A 25,062-nucleotide genomic window follows, 5' to 3' on the forward strand; every position below is an offset into this window, starting at 1 on the left:
TCCCCTCCTCCTTCTCCCCCCTCTCTCTGTTCTCCCCCTCTCTCTCTGTTCTCCCCCTCTCTCTCTGTTTTCCCCTCTCTCTCTGTTTTCCCCCTCTCTCTCTGTTTTCCCCCTCTCTCTCTGTTTTCCCCTCTCTCTCTGTTTTCCCCCTCTCTCTGTTTTCCCCCTCTCTCTCTGTTTTCCCCCCTCTCTCTCTGTTTCCCCCTCTCTCTCTGTTTTCCCCTCTCTCTCTGTTTCCCCCCCTTTCTCTCTGTTCCCCCTCTCTGTTTTCCCCTCTCTGTTTTCCCCCTCTGTCTCTGCTTCCCTCCTCTCTGTTTCCCCTCTCTTCCCCCCTCTTTCTTTGTTTCCCCCCTCTTTCTTTGTTTCCCCCCTCTTTCTTTGTTTCCCCCCCTCTTTCTTTGTTTCCCCCCTCTTTCTTTGTTTCCCCCTCTCTCCGTTTCCCTCCTCTCTCCGTTTCCCTCCTCTCTGCTTTCCCCCTCTCTGCTTCCGCCCCCTCTCTGCTTCCGCCCCCTCTCTGCTTCCGCCCCTCTCTGCTTCCCCCCTCTCTCTGCTTCCCCCCTCTCTCTGCTTCCCCCTCTCTCTGCTTCCCCCTCTCTCTCCTTCCCCCCTCTCTTTGTTTCCCCCTCTCTCTGTGTTTCCCCACTCTCTGTTTTCTATCTGTTCCCCCCTCTCTCTTTCCCCCTTCTCTATCTTGTTTCCCCCCTCTCTATCTGCTCCCCCTCTCTGTTTCCCCCTCTCTGTTTCCCCTCTCTGTTTCCCCCTCTCTGTTTCCCCTCTCTGTTTCCCCCTCTCTGTTTCCCCCTCTCTGTTTCCCCCTCTCTCCGTATCTCCTCTCTCCATTTCCCCCTCTCTCTTTGTTCCCCCTCACTCTGTTTCCCCCTCACTCTGTTTCCCCTCACTCTGTTTCCCCCTCACTCCGTTCCCCCTCTCTCCATTTCCCCTCTCTCCATTTCCCCCTCTCTCCATTTCCCCCTCTCTCCATTTCCCCTCTCTCCATTTCCCCCTCTCTCCATTTCCCCCCTCTCCATTTCCCCCTCTCTCCATTTCCCCCTCTCTCCATTTCCCCCTCTCTCCATTTCCCCCTCTCTCCATTTCCCCCTCTCTCCATTTCCCCCTCTCTCCATTTCCCCCTCTCTCCATTTCCGCCTCTCTCCATTTCCGCCTCTCTCCATTTCCCCCCCCCTCTCTTTCACCCCCTCTCTTTCACCCCCTCTCTTTCACCCCCTCTCTTTCACCCCCTCTCTTTCACCCCCTCTCTTTCACCCCCTCTCTTTCAACCCCCTCTCTTTCACCCCCTCTTTTTCACCCCTCTCTTTCACCCCCTCTCTTTCACCCCCTCTCTTTCACCCCCTCTCTTTCACCCCCTCTCTTTCACCCCCTCTCTTTCACACCCCTCTCTTTCACCCCCTCTCTTTCTCCCCCTCTCTTTCTCCCCCTCTCTTTTTTCCACCTCTCTGTTTTCTCCCCCTCACTCTGTGTCCCCCTCTCTCCGTTTCCCCTCTGTCCGTTTCCTGAGTGTTCAGGTCCATTGTTCCCTGAAGGTGGCAACGCAGGTCAATAGAGTGGTCAAGAAGCATACGGCATGCTTTCCTTCATCGGACGGGGTACTGAGTACAAGGGTTGGCAGGTCATGTTACAGTTGTATAAGACTTTGGTTCGGCCACATTTGGAATACTGCGTGCAGTTCTGGTCGCCACATTACCAAAAGGATGTAGATGCTTTGGAGAGGGTGCAGAGGAGGTTCACCAGGATGTTGCCTGGTATGGAGGGCGCTAGCTATGAAGAGAGGTTGAGTAGATTAGGATTATTTTCATTAGAAAGACGGAGGTTGAGGGGGGACCTGTCTGAGGTGTACAAAATCATGAGAGGTATAGACTGGGTGGATAGCAAGAAGCTTTTTCCCAGAGTGGGGGAATCAATTACTAGGGGTCACGAGTTCAAAGTGAGAGGGGAAAGGTTTAGGGGGGGATATGCTTGGAAAGTTCTTTACGCAGAGGGTGGTGGGTGCCTGGAACGTGTTGCCAGCGGAGGTGGTAGACGCGGGCACGATAGCGTCTTTTAAGCTGTATCTAGACAGATACATGAATGGGCAGGAAGCAAAGAGATACAGACCCTTAGAAAATAGGCGACATGTTTAGATAGAGGATCTGGATCGGCGCAGGCTTGGAAGCCGAAGGGCCTGTTATTGTGCTGTAATTTTCTTTGTTCTTTGTTTCCCCTCTCTCCGTTTCCCCTCTCTCCGTTTCCCCTCTCTCCGTTTCCCCTCTCTCTCCGTTTCCCCTCTCTCCGTTTCCCCATCTCTCTTTTCCCCCATCTCTCTTTTCCCCTCCTCTCTTTTCCCCTCCTCTCTTTTCCCCTCCTCTCTTTTCCCCTCCTCTCTTTTCCCCTCCTCTCTTTTCCCCTCCTCTCTTTTCTCCTCCTCTCTTTTCTCCTCCTCTCTTTCCCCCTCTCTCTTTCCCCTCTCTCTTTCCCCTCTCTCTTTCCCCCTCTCTCTTTCCCCCTCTCTTTTCCCCCTCTCTTTTTCCCCCTCTCTTTTTCCCCCTCTCTTTTTCCCCCTCTCTTTTTCCCCCTCTCTTTTTCCCCCTCTCTTTTTCCCCCTCTCTTTTTCCCCCTCTCTTTTTCCCCCTCTCTTTTCCCCCCTCTCTTTTCCCCCCTCTCTTTCCCCCCCCTCTCTTTCCCCCCCTCTCTTTCCCCCCCTCTCTTTCCCCCCCTCTCTTTCCCCCCCTCTCTTTCCCCCCCTCTCTTTCCCCCCCTCTCTTTCCCCCCCCTCTCTTTCCCCCCCTCTCTTTCCCCCCCTCTCTTTCCCCCCTCTCTTTTCCCCCTTCTTTTCCCCCCTCTCTTTTCCCCCCTCTCTTTTCCCCCCTCTCTTTTCCCCCCTCTCTTTTCCCCCCTCTCTTTTCCCCCCTCTCTTTTCCCCCCTCTCTTTTTTCCCCCTCTCTTTTCCCCCTCTCTTTTTCCCCCTCTCTTTTTCCCCCTCTCTTTTTCCCCTCTCTTTTCCCCCTCTCTTTTTCCCCCTCTCTTTTTCCCCCTCTCTCTTTTCCCCCTCTCTCTTTTCCCCCTCTCTCTTTTCCCCCTCTCTCTTTTCCCCTCTCTCTTTTCCCCCTCTCTCTTTCCCCCTCTCTCTTCCCCCTCTCTTCTTTCCCCTCTCTCTTTTCCCCTCTCTCTTTCCCCTCTCTCTTTGTTTCCCCCTCTCTCTTTGTTTCCCCCTCTCTCCGTATCCCCTCTCTCCTTCCCTCCCCTCTCTCCTTCCCTCCCCTCTCTCCTTCCCTCCCCTCTCTCCTTCCCTCCCCTCTCTCCTTCCCTCCCCTCTCTTTTTCCCCCTCTCTTTTTCCCCTCTCTTTTTCCCCCTCTCTTTTTCCCCCTCTCTTTTTCCCCCTCTCTTTTTCCCCCTCTCTTTTTCCCCCTCTCTTTTCCCCCCTCTCTTTTCCCCCTCTCTTTTCCCCCTCTCTTTTCCCCCTCTCTTTTCCCCCTCTCTTTTTCCCCCTCTCTTTTTCCCCCTCTCTTTTCCCCCCTCTCTTTTCCCCCCTCTCTTTTCCCCCCTCTCTTTTCCCCCCTCTCTTTTCCCTCCTCTCTTTTCCCCCCTCTCTTTTCCCCCCTCTCTTTTTCCCCCTCTCTTTTCCCCCTCTCTTTTCCCCCCTCTCTTTTTCCCCCTCTCTTTTTCCCCCTCTCTCTTTTTCCCCCTCTCTCTTTTCCCCCTCTCTCTTTTCCCCCTCTCTCTTTTCCCCCTCTCTCTTTTCCCCCTCTCTCTTTTCCCCCTCTCTCTTTTCCCCCCCTCTCTTTTCCCCCCCTCTCTTTTCCCCCCCTCTCTTTTCCCCCCCTCTCTTTTCCCCCCCTCTCTTTTCCCCCCCTCTCTTTTCCCCCCTCTCTTTTCCCCCTCTCTCTTTTCCCCCTCTCTCTTTCCCCCTCTCTCTTTGTTTCCCCCTCTCTCTTTGTTTCCCCCTCTCTCTTTGTTTCCCCCTCTCTCTTTGTTTCCCCCTCTCTCCGTATCCCCTCTCTCCTTCCCTCCCCTCTCTCCTTCCCTCCCCTCTCTCCTTCCCTCCCCTCTCTTTTACCCCTCTCCTTGTTTCCCCACTCTGTTTTTTCTCTGTTCCCCCCTCTCTCTTTGTTCCTCCTCACTCCGTTTCCCCCTCTCTCCATTTCCCCCTCTCTCCATTTCCCCCTCTCTCCATTTCCCCCTCTCTCCATTTCCCCCTCTCTCCATTTCCCCCTCTCTCCATTTCCCCCTCTCTCCATTTCCCCCTCTCTCCATTTCCCCCTCTCTCCATTTCCCCCTCTCTCCATTTCCCCCTCTCTCCATTTCCCCCTCTCTCCATTTCCCCCTCTCTCCATTTCCCCCTCTCTCCATTTCCCCCTCTCTCCATTTCCCCTCTCTCCATTTCCCCCTCTCCATTTCCCCCTCCCTCTTTCCCCCTCTCTCTTTCACCCCTCTCTTTCACCCCTCTCTTTCACCCCTCTCTTTCACCCCTCTCTTTCACCCCTCTCTTTCCACCCCTCTCTTTCACCCCCTCTCTTTCACCCCCTCTCTTTCACCCCCTCTCTTCACCCCCTCTCTTTCACCCCCTCTCTTTCACCCCCTCTCTTTCTTCCCCTCTCTTTTTCCCCCTCTCTTTTTCCCCCTCTCTTTTTCCCCCTCTCTTTTTCCCCCTCTCTTTTCCCCCCTCTCTTTTTCCCCCTCTCTTTTTTCCCCCTCTCTTTTTTCCCCCTCTCTTTTTCCCCCTCTCTTTTTTCCCCCTCTCTTTTTTTCCCCCTCTCTTTTTTCCCCCTCTCTTTTTTTCCCCCTCTCTTTTTTCCCCCTCTCTTTTTTTCCCCCTCTCTTTTTTTCCCCCTCTCTTTTTTCCCCCTCTCTTTTTTTCCCCCTCTCCTTTTTTTCCCCCTCTCTTTTTTCCCCCTCTCTTTTTTTCCCCCTCTCTTTTTTTCCCCCTCTCTTTTTTTCCCCCTCTCTTTTTTTCCCCCTCTCTTATTTTCCCCCTCTCTTTTTTCCCCCTCTCTTTTTTTTTTTCCCCTCTCTTTTTTCCACCTCTCTGTTTTCTCCCCTCACTCTGTGTCCCCCTCTCTCCGTTTCCCCCTCTGTCCGTTTCCTGGCTGTTCAGGTCCATTGTTCCCTGAAGGTGGCAACGCAGGTCAATAGAGTGGTCAAGAAGGCATACGGCATGCTTTCCTTCATCGGACGGGGTATTGAGTACAAGGGTTGGCAGGTCATGTTACAGTTGTATAAGACTTTGGTTCGGCCACATTTGGAATACTGCGTGCAGTTCTGGTCGCCACATTACCAAAAGGATGTAGATGCTTTGGAGAGGGTGCAGAGGAGGTTCACCAGGATGTTGCCTGGTATGGAGGGCGCTAGCTATGAAGAGAGGTTGAGTAGATTAGGATTATTTTCATTAGAAAGACAGAGGTTGAGGGGGACCTGACTGAGGTGTACAAAATCATGAGAGGTATAGACAGGGTGGATAGCAAGAAGCTTTTTCCCAGAGTGGGGGAATCAATTACTAGGGGTCACGAGTTCAAAGTGAGAGGGGAAAGGTTTAGGGGGATATGCGTGGAAAGTTCTTTCCGCAGAGGTGGTGGGTGCCTGGAACGTGTTGCCAGCGGAGTTGGTAGACGCGGGCACGATAGCGTCTTTTAAGATGTATCTAGACAGATACATGAATGGGCAGGAAGCAAAGAGATACAGACTCTTAGAAAATAGGCGACATGTTTAGATAGAGGATCTGGATCGGCGCAGGCTTGGAGGGCCGAAGGGCCTGTTATTGTGCTGTAATTTTCTTTGTTCTTGTTTCCCCTCTCTCCGTTTCCCCTCTCTCCGTTTCCCCTCTCTCTCCGTTTCCCCTCTCTCCGATTCCCTCTCTCCGTTTCCCCTCTCTCCTTTTCCCCATCTCTCTTCCCCCATCTCTCTTTGTTTCCCCGTCTCTCATTCCCCCTCTCTCTTCCCCCTCTCTCTTTCACCCTCTCTTCCCCCCCTTTTTCCACCTCTCATTTTTCCACCTCTCTTTTTCCACCTCTCTTTTATCCCCTCTCTTTTATCCCCTCTCTTTTATCCCTTCTCTTTGTTTCCCCCTCTCTCTTTGTTTCCCCCTCTCTCTTTGTTTCCCCCTCTCTCTTTGTTTCCCCCTCTCTCTTTGTTTCCCCCTCTCTCTTTGTTTCCCCTCTCTCTTTGTTTCCCCCTCTCTCTCTGCTTCCCCCCTCTCTCTCTGCTTCCCCCTCTCTCTCTGCTTCCCCCTCTATCTGCTTCCCCCTCTATCTGCTTCCCCCTCTATCTGCTTCCCCCTCTCTCTGCTTCCCCCTCTCTCTGCTTCCCCCTCTCTCCGATTCCCCCTCTCTCCGATTCCCCCTCACCTTCCCCCTCTCTCTTTGTTTCCCCTCTCTCCTTTCCCCGTCTCTCTTTTCCCCCTCTTTGTTTCCCCCCTCTCTGTTTTCCCACTCTCTGTTTTCCCACTCTCTGTTTTCTCTCTGTTCCCCCTCTCTCTCCCTTCCCCCCTCTCTCTCCTTCCCCCCTCTCTCTCCTTCCCCCCTCTCTCTCCTTCCCCCCTCTCTCTCCTTCCCCCCTCTCTCTCCTTCCCCCTCTCTCTCCTTCCCCCCTCTCTCTCCTTCCCCCCTCTCTCTCCTTCCCCCCTCTCTCTCCTTCCGCCCTCTCTCTCTTTTCACTGTCTCTCTCTTTTCCCCCTCTCTCTTTTCCCCCTCTCTCTCTTTTCCCCTCTCTCTCTTTTCCCCTCTCTCTCTCTTTTCCCCCTCTCTCTCTCTTTCCCCCTCTCTCTCTCTCTTCCCCCTCTCTCTCTCTTTCCCCCTCTCTCTCTTTCCCCCCTCTCTCTCTTTCCCCCCTCTCTCTCTCTCTCCCCTCTCTCTCTCTCTCCCCTCTCTCTCTCTCCCCCCCTCCCTCTCTTTCCCCCTCTCTCTCTTTCCCCCTCTCTCTCTTCCCCCCTCTCTCTCTTTCCCCTTCTCTCTCTTTCCCCTTCTCTCTCTTCCCCCCTCTCTCTCTTTCCCCCTCTCTCTCTTTCCCCTCTCTCTCTTTCCCCCTCTCTCTCTTTCCCCCTCTCTCTCTTTCCCCCTCTCTCTCTTTCCCCCTCTCTCTCTTTCCCCCTCTCCTCTTCCCCCCTCTCTCTCTTTCCCCCCTCTCTCTCTTCCCCCTCTCTCTCTTTCCCCCTCTCTCTCTTTCCCCCCTCTCTCTCTTTCCCCCCTCTCTCTCTTTCCCCCCTCTCTCTCTTTCCCCCCTCTCTCTCTTTCCCCCCTCTCTCTCTTTCCCCCCTCTCTCTCTTTCCCCCCTCTCTCTTTCCCCCCTCTCTCTTTCCCCCTCTCTCTTTCCCCCCTCTCTCTTTCCCCCCTCTCTCTTTCCCCCCTCTCTCTTCCCCCCCTCTCTCTTTCCCCCCCTCTCTCTTTCCCCCCCTCTCTCTTTCCCCCCTCTCTCTTTCCCCCCTCTCTCTTTCCCCCCCTCTCTCTTTCCCCCCCCTCTCTCTTTCCCCCCCTCTCTCTTTCCCCCCCTCTCTCTTTCCCCCCCTCTCTCTTTCCCCCCCTCTCTCTTTCCCCCCTCTCTCTTTCCCCCCCTCTCTCTTTCCCCCCCTCTCTCTTTCCCCCCTCTCTCTTTCCCCCCCTCTCTCTTTCCCCCCCTCTCTCTTTCCCCCCCTCTCTCTTTCCCCCCCTCTCTCTTTCCCCCCCTCTCTCTTTCCCCCCTCTCTCTTTCCCCCCCTCTCTCTTTCCCCCCCTCTCTCTTTCCCCCCTCTCTCTTTCCCCCCCTCTCTCTTTCCCCCCCTCTCTCTTTCCCCCCCTCTCTCTTTCCCCCCCTCTCTCTTTCCCCCCCTCTCTCTTTCCCCCTCTCTCTTCCCCCCTCTCTCTTCCCCCCTCTCTCTTCCCCCCTCTCTTTTCCCCCCCTCTCTCTTTCCCCCCCTCTCTCTTTCCCCCCCTCTCTCTTTCCCCCCCTCTCTCTTTCCCCCCCTCTCTCTTTCCCCCCCTCTCTCTTTCCCCCCCTCTCTCTTTCCCCCCCTCTCTCTTTCCCCCCCTCTCTCTTTCCCCCCCTCTCTCTTTCCCCCCCTCTCTCTTCCCCCCCTCCTCTCTTTCCCCCCCTCTCTCTTTCCCCCCTCTCTCTTTTCCCCGTCTCTTTGTTTCCCCGTCTCTTTGTTTCCCTGTCTCTTTGTTTCCCTGTCTCCCTTTCTCCCTCTCTCTCCCTTTCTCCCTCTCTCTCTCTTTCTTTCTCCCTCTCTCTTTCTTTCTCCCTCTCTCTTTCTTTCCCCCTTCTCTTTCTTTCCCCTTCTCTTTCTTTCCCCCTTCTCTTTCTTTCCCCCTTCTCTTTCTTTCCCCCTTCTCTTTCTTTCCCCCTCTCTGTTTTTCCCCCTCTCTCCGTTTCCCCCTCTCTCCGTTTTCCCCTTTCTCTTTGTTTCCCTGGCTCTCTTTTTGTTTCCCCTCTTTCTGTTCCCCCCTCCCCTCTGTTCCCCCCCACCCATCTCTCCTTCTCTCTGACAGCTGCACTGAGCGGGAGCGGTCAGCACAGCAGCTTTGGGGTTGGTCAGTTTGTTTAAAAAAAAATCACGCTGTCAGTTTCACAGCTGACAGCTGCTGAAGCTGGAATGCACTTCCCAACATTGGACAGACTCGCAGTTTTCCGGAGAGCTTGTAAAAAAAGGTCGGAAAACCCCGAATCGGTCCAATGTTGGGAAGCGTGTTCCTGCTTCAACAGCTGTCGTCTGTGAAGCCGACAGTGCAATGTTTTAAAAAGGCCACTCTGCAGGAAGACCAAGGAAATTTCCCATCTCCACCCGTGGGAGCCCTGGCGAGGATGAGGAACGGCCACAAGCTGGATGGAAACCTTTGGCAGGCCAGATCCTGGCCCGCAGGCCGTATGTTGGACGACTCTGATATAGAAGCACTGGAGAAAGTGCAAAGAAGTGCCAGACGTGAGAGATTATTGCTATCGGAAGGATTGAACAGCTTGGGGCTTTGTTCTTCAGAACAGAGGAGACTTAGATGCAACCCGTTAGAGGGCTGTAAAATAATGAATGGGTTGGACAGGGTGGATATGGAGAGAATGTTTCCACTCGTGGAAAATGCATAACTTGGGGCAATAAATATGATAGTTACTAACAAATCCAGTTGGGAAATAAGCAGAAGTTTCTAAAGGAAACATGTGAGAGCAAAGGAAATAAAAAGATAGCTGGAAGGTTGAAATGAGGTAGATGGATGGGAGGAGACCTGAATGACCTGCTTTTGTGTTGTATATTCAGTGCAAAAAGTTTCAGTCGTAAATCTTATTTGGTGTCCGATTCAGATTCTGTTGGAGTATTTATTTAGTACTTCTCCCATTCCCTCACTCTACACACTCACCTCCCTCATACGATCGTACGAATTAGGAGCAGAAGTAGGCCATTTAGCCCCTCAAGCCTGCTCCACCATTCAATAAAATCATGGCCAATCTTGAATTCCACACTCCCATCTACCCCTGATAACCTTTGAATCCCTTGCCTAGATTGCAGATCTCTGAGATGCATGAATCACAAAAGGTTAGTATGCAGGTACAGCATGTAATTAGGAAAGCTAATAGAATGTTACAGTTTATGGCGAGGGGAACTGAATACAAAAGTAGGGAAGTTATGCTTCAGCTGCACACAGGGCATTGGTGAGACCACATCTGGAGTTGTGTACAGTACTGGTCTCCTTATTTAATGTAGGATGTAAATGCATTGGAGGCAGTACAGAGAAGGTTTACTAGACTAATACCTGGAATGGGCGGGCTGTCTTATGAGGAAAGATTGGGCAGGCTAGGCTTGTATCCGCTGGAATTTAGAAGAGTAAGAGGCGACTTGATTGAAACATATAAGATCCTGAGGGGTCTTGACAGGGTGGATGTGGAAAGGATGTTTCCTCTTGTGGGAGAATCTAGAACTAGGGGTCACTGTTTAAAAATAAGGGGTCGCCCATTTAAGACAGAGATGAGGAGAAATTTTTTCTCTCAGAGGGTCTTGAGTCTTTGGAATTCTCTTCCTCAAAAGGTGGTGGAAACAGAGTCTTTGAATATTTTTAAGGTAGAGGTAGATAGATTCTTGATAAGCAAGGGGGTGAAAGGTTATCAGGAGTAGGCGGGAATGTGGAGTAATCAGTTCGGCCATGAACTTAATGAATGAAGGAGTAGGCTCGAAGGGCCGAGTGGCCTACTCCTGCTCCTAATTCGTGTGTTGCCTAACAAGAATCTATCTAAATCCGCCTTCAAAATATTCAATGACCCCGCCTCCATCACTTTCTGAGGCAGAGAGTTCCAAAGTTGCACAACCCTCAGAGAAAAAAATTCTCCTCATCTGTGTCCTGAAAGGGCGATCCCTAATTTTAAAACAGTGCACCCTGGTTCTGGACTCACCCACAAGAGGAAACATCCTTTCCACATCCACCTTGGCAAGACCGTTCAGGATCTTATATACTTCAATATAAACTCCCCTCACTCTTCTAAACTCCAGTGAAAACAAGCCAAGTCTGTCCAACCTTTCCTCATTAGACAACCCACTCATTCCAGGTATTAATCTAGTAAACCTCCTCTGAACCACCTCCAACGCATTTAAATAAAGAGAGCAAAACTGCACACAGTATTTGAGATGTGCTTTGACCGATGCCCTGTATAACTGAAGCAAAACATCCTTACTTCTGTTTTCAATTCCTCTCATAATAAAGGATAGCATTCTATTAGCCTTCTTTATTACTTGCTGTACCTGCGTACTAACTTTTTGTGACTCGTGCACTAGAATACCTAGATCCTTCTGCACCTCGGAATTCTGCAGTCGTTCTCCGTTTAAGTAATACTCTGCTTTTTTATTCTTCCTGAAAGTGAACATCACATTTTCCCATGTACTCCATCTGCCAGATTTTTGCCCACTCACTCAACCTATCTATATCGGTCTGCATCCTCCTTATGTCCTAATCACATGCCAACAGGGTCTACACCTCAAAGGTATTTCATTCGTTGTAAAACTCCTTGAGACGTCCAGTGGTTGTGAAAAGTGCTATATAAATGCAAGTCTTCTCTTTTTCATTTTTTTTCTCATCCCTTACTGGCTTTCCCCCTATCCTGACTCTTCCTGCTAATATACCTTTAAAAAGCTTTTTTTCTTGCTCTAAGAAGAAAGCAAGTGTTTTTTGTTTTGGCTGCTCTTACCCTTTCTAAACTCATTTTGAAGTGTAACCTGTGGCTCTGGGGTAGCACTCTTGCCTCTAAATCAGAAGGTTCTGGGTTCAAGTCTCACTCCAGGACTTGAGCGGGAAAATCTAGGTTGACACTCCAAGTGCAGTACTGAGGGAGTGCTGCACTGTCGGAGCTGCCACCTTTTGGATGAGATATTAATCTGAGGTACCATCTGCCCCCTCAGGTAGATGTAAAAGATCCCATGGCACTGTTTTGATGGAGAGCAGGGGAGTTCTCTCCAGTGTCCTGCGGCCAATATTTAACCCTCAATCAACACCACAAAGGCAGATTATCTGGTCATTGCTGTTTGTGGGAAGCTTGCTGTGCGCAAATTGACATTTCCTACTTGACAACAGCGACTGCACTTCAAAAGTACTTCATTGGCTGTAAAGTGCAGAAAGACACTATATAAATGAAAGTCTTTTTTTAATTTTACAGGGTTTTTTAGAAGTGGAGCATTTGCAGCCTGGAAAGCTCAGACCAAACACTTGGCCAAGATCTGACAGAGTCGCTTGATTCATCAGGACCTCAATATCATCGGCCTTTGCACATGGAAGGAGAAAGGAGTCACGTGGACAGGCACACCGGGGAGAGGCAGTATGAATGTGATGTTTGCGGGAAGAGATTCGCTTACATGTCCTCTCTATCAAGGCACAAGAGCAGTCACACTGGAGAAGCGTGGTATGAGTGTGAGGACTGTGGGAAGGAATTCATTTGCCTGGCTAAACTCAATAGCCACAAGCGCACTCACAGTAAGGACCGACTGTACAAATGTGAGCACTGCGGGAAGGAATACCTTCACCCGCATGTGCTGGAAGCTCATCGGCGCACACACACTGGGGAGAGGCCATTCACCTGCTCCATGTGTGGGAAAGGATTTGTTCAGTCATCCACCCTGTGGGCACACCGGCAGATTCACACTGAGGAGAGGCCTTTTAAATGTTCAGACTGTGGGAAGAGCTTTAAAAGCTCCCAGTACCTGATGAAGCACCAGCGCCTACACACTGGAGAGAGGCCGTACAGCTGCTCTCAGTGCCAGAAGAGGTTTGTGAGCTCTGTCGACCTACTGACGCACCAGCGAGTTCACACTGGGGAGAGGCCGTTCACCTGCTCCGTGTGTGGGAAGGGATTCGCTCAGTCCTCCAACCTGCTGATACACCAGCGAGTTCATACCAGGGAGAGGCCGTTCACCTGCTCCGTGTGTGGGAAAGGATTCGCTCAGTCCTCCAATCTGCTGACACACCAGCGAGTTCACACCGGGGAGAGGCCATTCACCTGCTCTGTGTGCGCAAAGGACTTCACATGTTTGTCCAACCTGCTGGGACACCAGCGAATTCACACCGAGGAGAGGCCTTTTAAATGTTCAGACTGTGGGAAGAGCTTTAAAAGCTCCCAGTACCTGATGAAGCACCAGCGCCTACACACTGGAGAGAGGCCGTACAGCTGCTCTCAGTGCCAGAAGAGGTTTGTGAGCTCTGTCGACCTACTGACGCACCAGCGAGTTCACACTGGGGAGAGGCCGTTCACCTGCTCAGTGTGTGGGAAGGGATTCGCTCACTCGTTCAGCCTGCTGATACACCAGCGAGTTCACACTGGGGAGAGGCCATTCACCTGCTCCGTGTGCGGGAAAGGATTCCCTCAGTCATCAAGGCTGCTGGTGCACCAGAGAATTCACACTGGAAAGAGGCCGTTCACCTGCTCTGTGTGTGGGAAAGGATTTGCTCAGTCCTCCAACCTGCTGAAACATCAGCGAGTTCACACCGGGGAGAGGCCGTTCACCTGCTCTGTGTGTGGGAAAGGATTCACTCAGTCCTCCAACCTGCTGACACACCAGCGTGTTCACAATGGGGAGAGACGGTTCACCAACTCCACTGGCGGTGAGGGCTTGACTCAGTCCTGCAGGCTGCTGAAACAGCAACCACTTTAAAATGGAGAGAGGCCAATCCCTGCTCACAGTGCAGGAAGATATACATTCAGTCAAACAGCCTGCTCAGGTTCACATCCGACAGTAGTCAGTCGCTGCATCGTCCAACCTATTTAGAGAGTAGCGAGTTCCTGCTGAGCCCCTTTAAAATGTTCTGATTGTGGAATGAGATTTAAAAGCTCACAGGAACTTGAGCACGCATTAGCACTGAATCACTTTCACCAGGGGTCTGGGGGTGATCAATGGACGGGACCAAACAATCCCATTTCCTGAGTGTTTTTTTTTATTTCCAAAATATACTTTATTCATAAAAATCTGTAAAAATTACATTGCCAAACAGTTTCCAAACAGCACCAAAAAATACAAACATTGCAAGGGAGATCAGTTTCCTTCAATACTGTCATGAGTTTCTTCCCAACCCTTCCGTTTCACAATTGTCATGTCAATTACAGTTTTACATTTACAGCAATTGAGAATATTAACGATACAGTTCGAGGGGTTTCCCATGGATCCAGCCCCTCAGTCCAGCTTGGTGGGGGAACCTTACACTGTGGTCTTTCCCCATTGAGCCTTTGCTGCGGCTTCCCCAAGCTTTAGTGCGTCCCTCAGCACGTAGTCCTGAACCTTGGAATGTGCCAGTCTGCAACATTCGGTGGTGGACAACTCTTTGCGCTGGAAGACCAGCAAGTTTCGGGCAGACCAAAGGGCGTCTTTCACCGAATTGATAGTCCTCCAGCAGCAGTTGATGTTTGTCTCGGTGTGCATCCCTGAGAACAGCCCGTAGAGCACAGACTCCTGTGTTACAGAGCTGCTTGGGATGAACCTTCACAAAAACCACTGCATCTCTTTCCACACCTGCTTTGCAAAGGCACATTCCAGGAGGAGGTGGGCGACCGTCTCTTCCCCACCACAGCCAACGCGGGGGCATTGTGCGGAGGGGGCGAGACTTCAGGTGTGCATGAAGGATCTGACGGGGAGGGCCCTTCTCACCACCAGCCAAGCTACGTCTTGGTGCTTGTTTGAAAGTTCTGGTGATGAGGCATTCCGCCAAATGACTTTGACGGTCTGCTCGGGGAACCATCCGACATGATCCACCGTTTCCTTTTCCCGTAGGGCCTTGAGGACATTCCGTGCAGACCACTGCCTGATGGACCGGTGGTCAAAAGTGTTTTCCCGCAGAAACTGCTCCACGAAGGATAGGTGGAACGGCCCCGCCCAACTGCATGGAGCGTTCCGCGGCAATGTGACCAGGCCCATCCTTCGCAACACCGGGGACAGATCAGCACGTAGTGACACTTGGAGTTTGCGTACTGGGGATCTACACACAGCTTGATGCAGCCGCACACTAAGGTGGTCATCAGGATGAGGGCCACGTTGGGTACATTTTTCCCGCCCTTGTCCAGAGATTTGAACATCGTGTCCCTCCGGACCCGGTCCATATTTCCTGAGTGTTACATAGTGCGTACTTCACAGAAACAGGCCTTCAATCCAGCAGGTGGCATTTATACTCCAGTCAAGCCTCCTCCCACCCTCTTTCACCTCATACTACCAGCATAACCTTCTCGCATTAATTAAGCTTGTGTTTAAGAACAGGCCACTTAAGCCGCTGTCAGTTGGAACGGACTTGAGAAGATTGCGCATGAATCCACTGTGCTTCTATTCTCCAGGTAGAACTATAAAAAAGGTTACAGCACAGAAAGAGGCCATTCAGTCCATCGTGTCTGCGCCGGCTGAAAATATTAGACGCCCTTTCCCCCATGTGTGGGAATGGATTCACTTAAAGTCCTCCAATATGGTGAAATACCAGCGAGTTCACACCGGGTGAGAGGCCGTTCACCTGCTCCTTGTGTGGGAAAGGTTTCGCTCAGTCCTCCAACCTCCTGACACACCAGCGAGTTCCCACAGGGGAGAGGCCGTTCACCAACTCCACCGGCAGCAAGACTGAGGCAATTATCTCACAATCTGTGTTTTGCAGCGCTCTTAATACGTTCTGGAAAGAAATTGAGTGTTCTTGTGAGCTTGATTATCTGAAACCAACATAAGGAATTAATAAGTAGGAGTAGACCAAATGGCCTGTCGAGCCTGTTCTGCCATTCAAAATGATCATGGCTGATCTTCATGGGCTTCAATTCCTGCCCACTCCCCCTATCGCTCGATTCCCTAAGAGACCAAAAATCTATCTATCTCAGCCTTAAATGTATTCAATGATGGAGCATCCACAACCCTCTGGGGGAGAGAATTCCAAAGATTTACAAACCTTTGAGTGAAGAAATTTCTCGTTATCTCAGTCTTAAATGATTGTCCCTTTCTCCTGAAACTGGGCCCCTGTATTCTAGACAGGGGAAACAGATTTAGCCCTTTCAGAATCTTCTATGTTTCAATGAGATCATCTTTCGTTCTTCTAAACTCCAGAGAATATTGGCCCAATTTACTCAGGCTCTCATCCTAGGATAACTGCCTCATTCCAGGAATTAATCTAGTGAACCTTTGCTGTACTGCCTCCAATGCAAGTATATCCTTCCTGAAATATAGAGACCAAAACTGCGCACACTATGCCAGGTGTGGTATCACCAAGCCCTGTACAACTGTAGCAAGACTTCTTTATTCTTGTACTCTAATTCCCTTGCAATAAAGGCAAATATGCCATTTGTCTTCCTAATTGCTTGCTGTATCAGCATGCTAACTTTGTGTGTGCCTTGTACGAGCACACCCAAGTCTCTCTGAACATCAATATCTACGATAGCAAAGTACTGCAGATGCTGGAAATGTGAAACAAATCTAAAAAATGCTAGAAATACTCAGCAGGTCTGGCAGCATCTGTGGAGAGAGAAGCAGAGTTAACATTTTCAGTCGATGACCTTTTGAGCAAATGTAAGGGGAGGGGGGAAGAACAAAAGGGAATGTCTGTGTTGGGGTGGAGGGCAGGAGACATTAAATGACAAAAGGTTTCATGTTACAAAGCCAAGTAAAGAAACAAAAGATGTGTCCGGATGAGGTGTGGATGGCAGGAGAGCAGCTGTCTAAACACAAAGTAAAGGGATGAAGAAGGAAACATACAAAAAAAAGGCAAGAAAAAATTTAAAAAAGAGGTTATGATCTAAAATAATTAAACTCAATGTTGAATCAAAGTGCCCAGTCGAAAGATGAGGTGCTGTTCCTCAAGCTTTGTTGAGCTTCATTGGAACACTACAGCAGGCCAAGGAGAGAAAGGTCAGATGGGAGAAAGGTGGAAAATTAAAATAGCAAGCAACAGGAAGCTCAGGGTTGCACTTTCAGACTGAACAGAGGTGTTCTGCAAAGCAGTCACCCAGTCTGAGTTTGGTCTCCCCGTGGTAGAGGAGACCACATTGTGAGCAGTGAATACAGTATACTAAATTGAAAGCAGTACATTTAAATAGCTGTTTCATTTGAAGAAGTGTTTGGGCCCTGGTCAGTGGGAAGGGCAGATGTTGTGTCTCCTGTGCTTGCATGGAAAACATTTACAAGTCTCAATATTAAAAACATTTTCCCGGCAGAGACGGACAGATTTCTAAATACAAATGACGTAAGGGGATAGTGTGGGAAAAAGACATTGAAGTAGATGATCAGCCGTGATCATATTGAATGGCGGGGCAGGCTCGATGGGCTGAATGGCCTACTCCTATGTTCCTAAAGCAGTCATGCTCTGTTACTGCATGAGAGCAGACGATTATTCCGCCCCCATTTCTAGAATACTTACACTTGTTTTAAATTCTTGATATCTTCCTGTTGCCTCCTGCTATGCTCATCTCTCTGAGCACAGTAAAAAGCTGCATAGGCTATTAGCTTAGTCGCTTTGCCTGGCTTAATTTTCTTCTGAATTACTTGTCCCTGAGGCAGCACAGTGGTGCAGTGGTTAGCACCACAGCCTCACAGCTCCAGCGACCTGGGTTCAATTCTGGGTATTGCCTGTGCAGAGTTTGCAAGTTCTCCCTGTGACGGTGTGGGTTTTCGCCAGGTGCTCCGGTTTCCTCCCACAGCCAAAGACTTGCAGGTTGATAGGTAAATTGGCCATTATAAATTGCCCCGCGTATAGGTAGGGGAATTGAGGGAAGGTGGGGATGTGGTAGGAATGTGGGATTAGTATAAATGGGTGGTCGATGGTCGGCACAGACTTGGTGGGCCGAAGGGCCTGTTTCTGTGCTGTATCTCCAAATACAATATAAAATTAACTACTTCTTCAAAGGGTATTCGCTCTAAGCCAGGCATTCTGTCAATAACGCTTGCACTTCTTCCCTGCACACTTTATTTACTTTATCTTTATACATCATGACTGTACTTTTTGCAGCCATTAATGGCTCTCTGTTAGAGCCTAGTTGTCTAGGATCTATCGGCATGTAAAATTATTCTGCTCCTACCACAGGATTTCCCTCTCTGGTGTGGGTGTTGATCAGGCAGCCACTCCCGAAGTCCAATTTGTTACAAACTAACTGTCCACGGAGTCTTGTCCTATCTGGGTCACCAACTTTAAAGGCTCTGGGAAGTTCTGAACCTTTTTTTGGGTTGGCAGGCAGTAGTTTCAGTGTAACAAATTAAAAGGATTTATTAAGTAACAAAGCTAAATTTAACAACCAGGCACAGCTCGGACGCAGGTTGAGTTCTGGTCTCTTCTTAGTTCTCTCTTCTTTCCTCGGTGAACCTCTAAGGAACCACTTCCTTTGCCATATTTGGTAAAAGTAACTGACTCGCACCATTCATCGAACGATCAATGTCTACATCCTGAAATCTAAGGCATACAGACGATTTGGACCTTAAATTGTGCTTTGGTAACACAATTACGATCAGAGTTTAGCAAGACAATTAAAAATATGCAAAGAGCCCTGCGATTCCAAATCCACCTCCCACTGGCCCTATTGTTAGTCTGTGTCTAACTGCCCAAACCATACATTCCACAGACAGACTCAATCGTTTTAAACTGTTCTCGTTTCCATTTCATTACCACCATCTGCAAGTTCCCCTCCAAGTCACACACCATCCTGACTTGGAACTATATCACCGTTCCTTCACAGTCGCTGGGTCAAAATCCTGGAACTCTCTTCCTAATAGCACTGTGGGTCTACCTACACCACATGGACTGCAGCAGTTCAAGAAGGCAGCTCACCACCACCCTTTCAAGGGCAATTAGGGATGGGCAATAAATGCGGGCCTAACCAGCGATGCCCACATCCCATGAACAAATAAAAAAAACTTCTTACGCTTTATGTCTATAAATGTCGAGAACAAAGAACAGCACAGGAACAGGACATTCGGCCCTCCAAGCCTGCGCCAATCTTGATGCCTGTCTAAACTAAAACCTTCTGCACTTCCGGGGACCATATCCCTCGATTCCCATCCTATTCATGGATTTGTCAAGATGCCTCTTAAACGTCGCGATCATATCTGCTTCCACCACCTCCCTCGGCATCAAGTTCCAGGCACTCACCACCCTCTGTGTAAAGAATTTGCCTCACACAACCCCTCTAAACTTTGCCCCTCGCACCTTAAACCTATTTATTCATCGAGAACCATCGAAAAATTACAGCACAGAAGTAGGACGTTAAGCCCATCGTGTCTGCACTGGCTGAAAAAACTAGCCACCCAGTCTAATCCCAGCTTCCAGCACCTGCTCCATAGCCTTGCAGGTTACAGCACTTCAGGTGCATGTCCAGGTACCTTTTAAATGAGTTGAGGGTTTCTGCCTCCGCCACCGTTCCTGGTAGTGAATTCCAGACACCCACCACCCTCTGTGTGAAAAAGGTTTTCCTCATGTCCCCTCTAATCCTTCACCCTTAAATCTGTGCCCCCTGGTAATTGACCTCTCCACTGGGGGAAACAGGTCCTTCCTGTCTACTCTATCTAGGCCCCTCATAATTTTGTACACCTCAATTAAGTCGCCCCTCAGCCTCCTCTGTTCTAAGGAAAACAACCCCAGCCGATCCTCATAGCTTCAACTTTCAAGCACTGGCTAGTTTTATACAACATGTTATCCCTAATCAACATGTCTAACCTAATGCAAACAGCTTTCCACATACCAGCAGTTACTAAAAGAACCCACACAACATATGAATGGTACCCAAGATTCATAGTAAAAACACATTCTTGATGGAGATGTGAGGATTGATGATTATTCAGGAGATTTCTTTAATTGTATTTGGCAGTCGGGGAGCTTTTCTACAGAGATTTTCCTCAGGTGATTAAATACAGTGGGTACAGTTGATTACTTGGAGAGTGTACATAGTATGTGAAAGGGGATAAACAGGTGGGTAGTCCCAGGACCGGGTAGATTGTACATGGACTGAGGAAGGAGATTAAATGGGTGGGTAGTCCCAGACAGTGTGGATTGTACATGGACAGTGGAAGGTGATTAAATGGGTGGGTAGTCCCAGGACAGTGTAGATTGTACACGGACAATGGAAGGAGATTAACTGGGTGGGTAGTCCCAGGACAGTGTAGATTGTACATGGACTGTGGAAGGAGATTAAATGGGTGGGTAGTCCCAGGACAGTGTAGATTGTACATGGACTGTGGAAGGAGATTAAATGGGTGGGTAGTCCCAGGACAGTGCAGATTGTACACGGACAATGGAAGGTGATTAAATGGGTGGGTAGTCCCAGGACAGTGTAGATTGTACATGGACTGTGGAAGGAGATTAAATGGGTGGGTAGTCCCAGGACAGTGTAGATTGTACATGGACTGTGGAAGGAGATTAAATGGGTGGGTAGTCCCAGGACAGTGTAGATTGTACATGGACAGTGGAAGGTGATTAAATGGGTGGGTAGTCCCAGGACAGTGTAGATTGTACATGGACTGTGTAAGGAGATTAAATGGGTGGGTAGTCCTAGGACAGTGTAGATTGTACATGGACTGTGGAAGGAGATTATACAGGTGGGTAGTCCCAGACAGTGTGGATTGTACATGGACTGTGGAAGGAGATTAAATGGGTGGGTAGTCCCAGGACAGTGTGGATTGTACATGGAATAAAAAAGAAAGTGCTGGAAATATTCAGCAGGTCTGGCAGCATCTGTGGAGAGAGAAGCAGAGTTAACATTTCATGTCAGTGACCTTTCATCAGAACTGGCAAAAGTTAGAAATGTAATAGGCTCTGAGCAAGTGAAACTGTTTATTGCTGTCGGTCACTAAATCAGAACCATATTTCCATATGTAAAACACTGTGCTTATTCTTTTTAGTAACATGGTTCCCTCTGGGAGGTCCCCTGTTCAGTTTAAACGGTGCTGTGAATTCCTCCAGGAAGCTTAAGTAGAAGGAAATAGACCTGAGGTTGTTGCCAGGTTTCACACATCTGTCAACGAAGAATGAAAATATCAAACCTCTTTCTGGTAAATCAACAGCTGCACGTTGAGAGATGGTGTTCAAATTTGTCCTGTACATTGGAACATCGGAACGGGGGTCGACCATTCAGCCCCTCGATCCTGTCCACCATTTAATTAGATTATGGCAGCTTTGTATCTGAACTCCATTTGACAACCTTGGTTCCATCCTTTAATACGCGCAAGCTAACAAAATTCTGTCAATCTCAATATTGAAATTTTCAATTGACTCTACCCTGAAAAGCTGTTGAGGCTGGGAGAGAGTTCCCCATTTCCACTCCCCTTTGTGTGAAGAATTGCTTCCTGACAGCACCCCTGATTTTAATTTTAATGTTATGCCCCTTGTTCTGGACTCCCCCCACCAGAGGAAATAGTTTCTCTCTATCTACCCTATCAAATCCTTTAATCATCTTAACCACCTCAATTAGATCACCCTTTAAACTTCTATATTCGAGAGAATACAAGTCTAGTCTGTGCAGTCAGGTGAATCTGCACTGCCCTCATCTCCAAGGCCAATACATCCTTCCTGAGGTGCGGTGCCCAGAACTGAACACAGTTATCCCACCAGCGATCAAACCAGAACTCTATTAAACTGTAGCATTACTTCCACCTCTTTGTATTCCTACGTTCCTCTCCAACTGCTACACATTAAGAGATTCTGTTTAAATGTGTTCTGAAGGTTCATTTCAACCCTAAACTTACCAGTTGTCTCTCACATATAAAGGAAATATTCCACCTTTCCTCTCATGTCCTATGGGATTGGCCATTCACCTTGTGGAATATTTATTTCAATCAGCTTTGTGATTGATGTAAATGACATCCTCTGTGTCTGTCACCATGGTGTATGATCTCTCCTCATCCTTCTCAACATGTCTGCAGCCTTTGACACTGTTGACCACACCATCCTGCTCCAATGCCTCTCTATTGTCCAGCAGAGTGGGACTGCCCTCATCTGGTCCCACTCTTACCTATCCAGTTGGAGCCAAACAATCATCTGCAATGGTTTCTCTCCCTGTTCCCACACCATTACCTCTGGAGTTAACCAAGGATCTATCCTTGGCCTCCCTCCTATTTATCATCTACATGCTGCCCCTTGGTGAAATCATCCAAATTCATGACGCGATGTTCCACATGTATGTTCACAATACCCAGCTCTACCTCATCAGCACCTCTCTCACCCATCCACTGCCTTTGTGTTGTTCGACTGCTTGTCAGAAATCCAATCCTCAATGAGCGACAATTTCCTCCAATTAAACGCAGTCATACAGCACAGAAGGAGGCCATTCGGCCCATTGTGTGTGTGAGATAGAGCTACCCAATTATTCCCATTCCCCTGCTCTTTCTCTAAAGCCCTACAGTGTTTTTTTCTTCAAATATTTATATAATTCACTTGTGAAAGTTACAGTTGAATCTGCTTCTACCACCCTTTCAGGCAGTGTGTTCAAGATCATAACAACTTGCTGTGTTAAAGAAATTCACCTCATCTTCCCTCTGGTTTTATTGAAAATTACCCCCAATCTGTGTTCTCTGTTTATCAACCCTCCTGCCAATGGAGTCGGTTTCTCTCGATTTACTCTATCAAGAACCTTCATAATATTGAAGACTCTCAACTTTCTCTGCTCTGAGGACAACAATCCCAGCTTCTCTAGTCTCTCCACATAACTGAAGTACCTCATTCCCTGCTACCATTTGAATTGGGAAGATCAATGCCATTGTCTTCAGCTTCCACCACAAATTCTGTTCTCCAGCCACTTGTTCCATCTCCCTCCCTGGCTGAACTCGCCTCTTCCCAATCATTGGCATCCTGGTTGATTCTGAGTTGAACTTCCAATCCCATATCCTCTCCATCACAAAGACTGCTTACTTCCTTCTCAGTAACACTGCATTTCTCCACCTCTTCCTCAATGTATCAGCGACTAAAACCTTCCTCTTTTTTTCTTTTTGCAGTCTGTCCTCAGCTCTCCCTCTCCAGCAACTGACTGCAGCACTGTCAGCTGCACCTCGTTGATGAGCTCTGGAGTCCCAATTAGGAAGCAGCCAACCCCAGTGCTGTACCTGTCCTGGGAGTGTTTGATGGGGACAGTGCAGAGGGAGCTTTACTCTGTATCTAACCCCCGTTTTTTTTTTTCTTTTTTTTTTCTAACCCCCGTTTTTGTTTTCGGGTGGCCTTTATACCCCGGGCCCCTTTTATATTTTCACATCGAGGGGGCCTTTATTGCTCAGGCCCCCTTTATATACATAATTTTAAAATAACTTTATTAAAACCAGATAAATAAACAAAACTCAAATTAAAATGCCATTCTCGGCGTCGACAATGCACTCCAGTCCTTGCGGTGCCCACCGGTCGCGGAAGGCCTCAAGCGTACCGGCGGACACCGCATGCTCCTTCTCCAGGGACACCCGGGCGCGAACGTAGCCGCGGAAGAGGGGCAGGCAATCGGGGAGGACGGAACCCCCGACGTCCCACAACCTGGACCTGTGAATTGCCACCTTGGCCAAGCCCAGGAGCAGACCGACGAGGAGATCCTCCTCCCGGCCCAAGCCCCTCCGCACCGGGTGCCCAAAGATCAGGAGCGTGGGACTGAAGTGCAGCCAGAATTTGAGGAGCAGCCCCTTCAGATACTCAAAGAGGGGCTGCAACCTCGCACACTCCGTATAAACGTGGAACACGGACTCGTCCAGGCCGCAGAAAGTACAGGCGGCCTGGGAGTCCGTGAACCTACTTAAAAGTCTATTGCACGGGACTGCTCTGTGCAGCACCCTCCACCCCAGGTCCCCGATGTAAAGGGGGAAGACTCCCGCGTAGGGAGACTTCCATCGGGGTTTCCCCTCGCCGCCAGATGGCAACGCGGACCGCCAGGGCGTGTCCGGCCGGCTGACGAGGGCGAGGAAGTGGAGAGTGTGCAGGAGCAGCCCGTACAGGAAACCAGTCCGCACTGATTGGAATGGCATGGAGGGCATTTCTGAGAGGCTGCTCGGGTTGTGCGGGACCGGCTCCCGAGGAGGGTTTCGGGGCCTGGGTCCAATGAGCAGTTCCGGCCAAGCGGGAGTCAGCTTGGCTGGGATCGCTCCACACTCCCGAGCCCCCTCGCCACCTGCAGTGAGGGGCGTCCCAGGGGTTTCAGCTACTCCTCCGCCCGCCAGACAGTCCCCCGAGTCGGCCGCCCGGACAGCCGAGGCGCTCTCCTCCGCCGGCGGGGGAGCGCCCTGACTGGAGGCGACCATGTTCCAGACTCGGAATTGATCCCGGTAAAAGACAGGCAACTCCCTCAGAGAAGCGCGACAAACGGACTCCACCAGGAGCTGCGTGTCGTCTTGAAGGCAGTGACACTGGCGGAAAAAATACGTCGCCAGCCCTCACCATCTAGGAGAATGCTCGTTGTACAGGTGTCTCTGCAGGGTCCGAAGGCGGAGAGCCGCAGCCTAGGTGCATGCGCACACCAGCGACTGGCCGCCCTCCTCAATCGGGAGACTCAGGACCGCGGCAGAGACCCAGTGTTTCCTCTTGCCCCAGAAGAAATCGACGAGTTTCTTCTGGATCTTGTTGGCAAATGCAGGGGGCGGGGCCAAAGTGACCAACGGGTCCCACAACATGGAGGCCACCAGTTGGTTTATGACCAGCGCTTGGCCCCTGTAGGAAAGCACTCAGAGCAGTCCTGTCCAGCGCCCCAGCCGAGCGGTGACTTTCGCCTCCAACTCCTGCCAGTTTGCCGGCCAGGCTTCCTCAGCGGGGCTAAGGTGGACTCCCAGATAGAGGAGGTGCGTGGTGCTCCACGCAAAAGGTGTAATCTCCTCCGGCAGGGAGTCCACCCGCCACTGACCCACCAGGAGTCTGGAACATTTCTCCCAATTGATCCTCGCGGAGGATGTGGCAGAAAAGGTCTGCTGGCAGTCGCGCATCCTCCGCAAGTCAACGGGATCTGTGACTGCGAGGAGCACGTCGTCGGCGTAAGCCGAGAGGACGACCCGCATGGCCGGCTCGCGCAGAGCCAATCCCGTCAACCTCCTGCGAAGCAGGCACAGGAAGGGCTCCACGCAGATGGTAAACAATTGGCTGGACATGGGGCATCCCTGACGCACTCCTCTCCCAAAGCGAAGGGGCGCCGTCAAGGCCCCGAAAATTTGACTAGACACTCTGCGGCGCCGTATAAAACTCAGACCCGGGCCACGAAATGCAGCCAGAGTCCGAAAGCGCGCAGAGTCCCGAAAAGGTATTCGTGATCCACCCTGTCGAACGCCTTCTCCTGATCGAGGGAGACAAAGGCAACCGACTGACCAGTCCTCTGGGAAAGATGGATCAGGTCCCGGACCAGGCGGATGTTGTCCTGGATGGACCGGCCCGGGACTGTATAGGACTGGTCGGGCTGGATCATGTGGGCCAGCACGGAGCCCAGGCAAAGATCTTATAATCCGTGCTGAGGAGGGAGACCGGATGCCAGTTTTTAAGCAGGCGGAGATCGCCCCTCTTCGGCAGCAGGACGATGACCGCCCTGCGCCACGAGAGGGGCATCTCCCCGGTCACCAGGCTGTCCCCCAGGACCCATGCGTAATCGTCCCCCAGGATGTCCCAGAACGCCCTGAGGAACTCCATTTTTTTTTTGTTGTTCTTGTTGTTACTTGATGGGACAGTGTAGAGGGAGCTTTACTCTGTATCTAACCC

The 25,062-nt window shown here is 50.3% G+C and overlaps 1 protein-coding gene across 1 annotated transcript in view; it reads left to right on the top strand.

Annotated features, from left to right (window-relative positions):
• LOC137348455 (zinc finger protein 721-like) overlaps nt 1-25,062 on the top strand; it is a 94,538-nt gene that overhangs the window by 43,129 nt on the left and 26,347 nt on the right. Inside the window, exon 13 of the mRNA XM_068013761.1 lies at nt 11,601-13,029. Coding sequence (XP_067869862.1) covers nt 11,601-13,029 — 1,429 coding nt within the window. The remainder of the gene's footprint in view (nt 1-11,600; nt 13,030-25,062) is intronic.

The sequence above is a fragment of the Heterodontus francisci genome, chromosome 34 (assembly GCF_036365525.1).
Source record: "Heterodontus francisci isolate sHetFra1 chromosome 34, sHetFra1.hap1, whole genome shotgun sequence".
Classification (NCBI taxonomy): Eukaryota; Metazoa; Chordata; class Chondrichthyes; order Heterodontiformes; family Heterodontidae; genus Heterodontus; species Heterodontus francisci.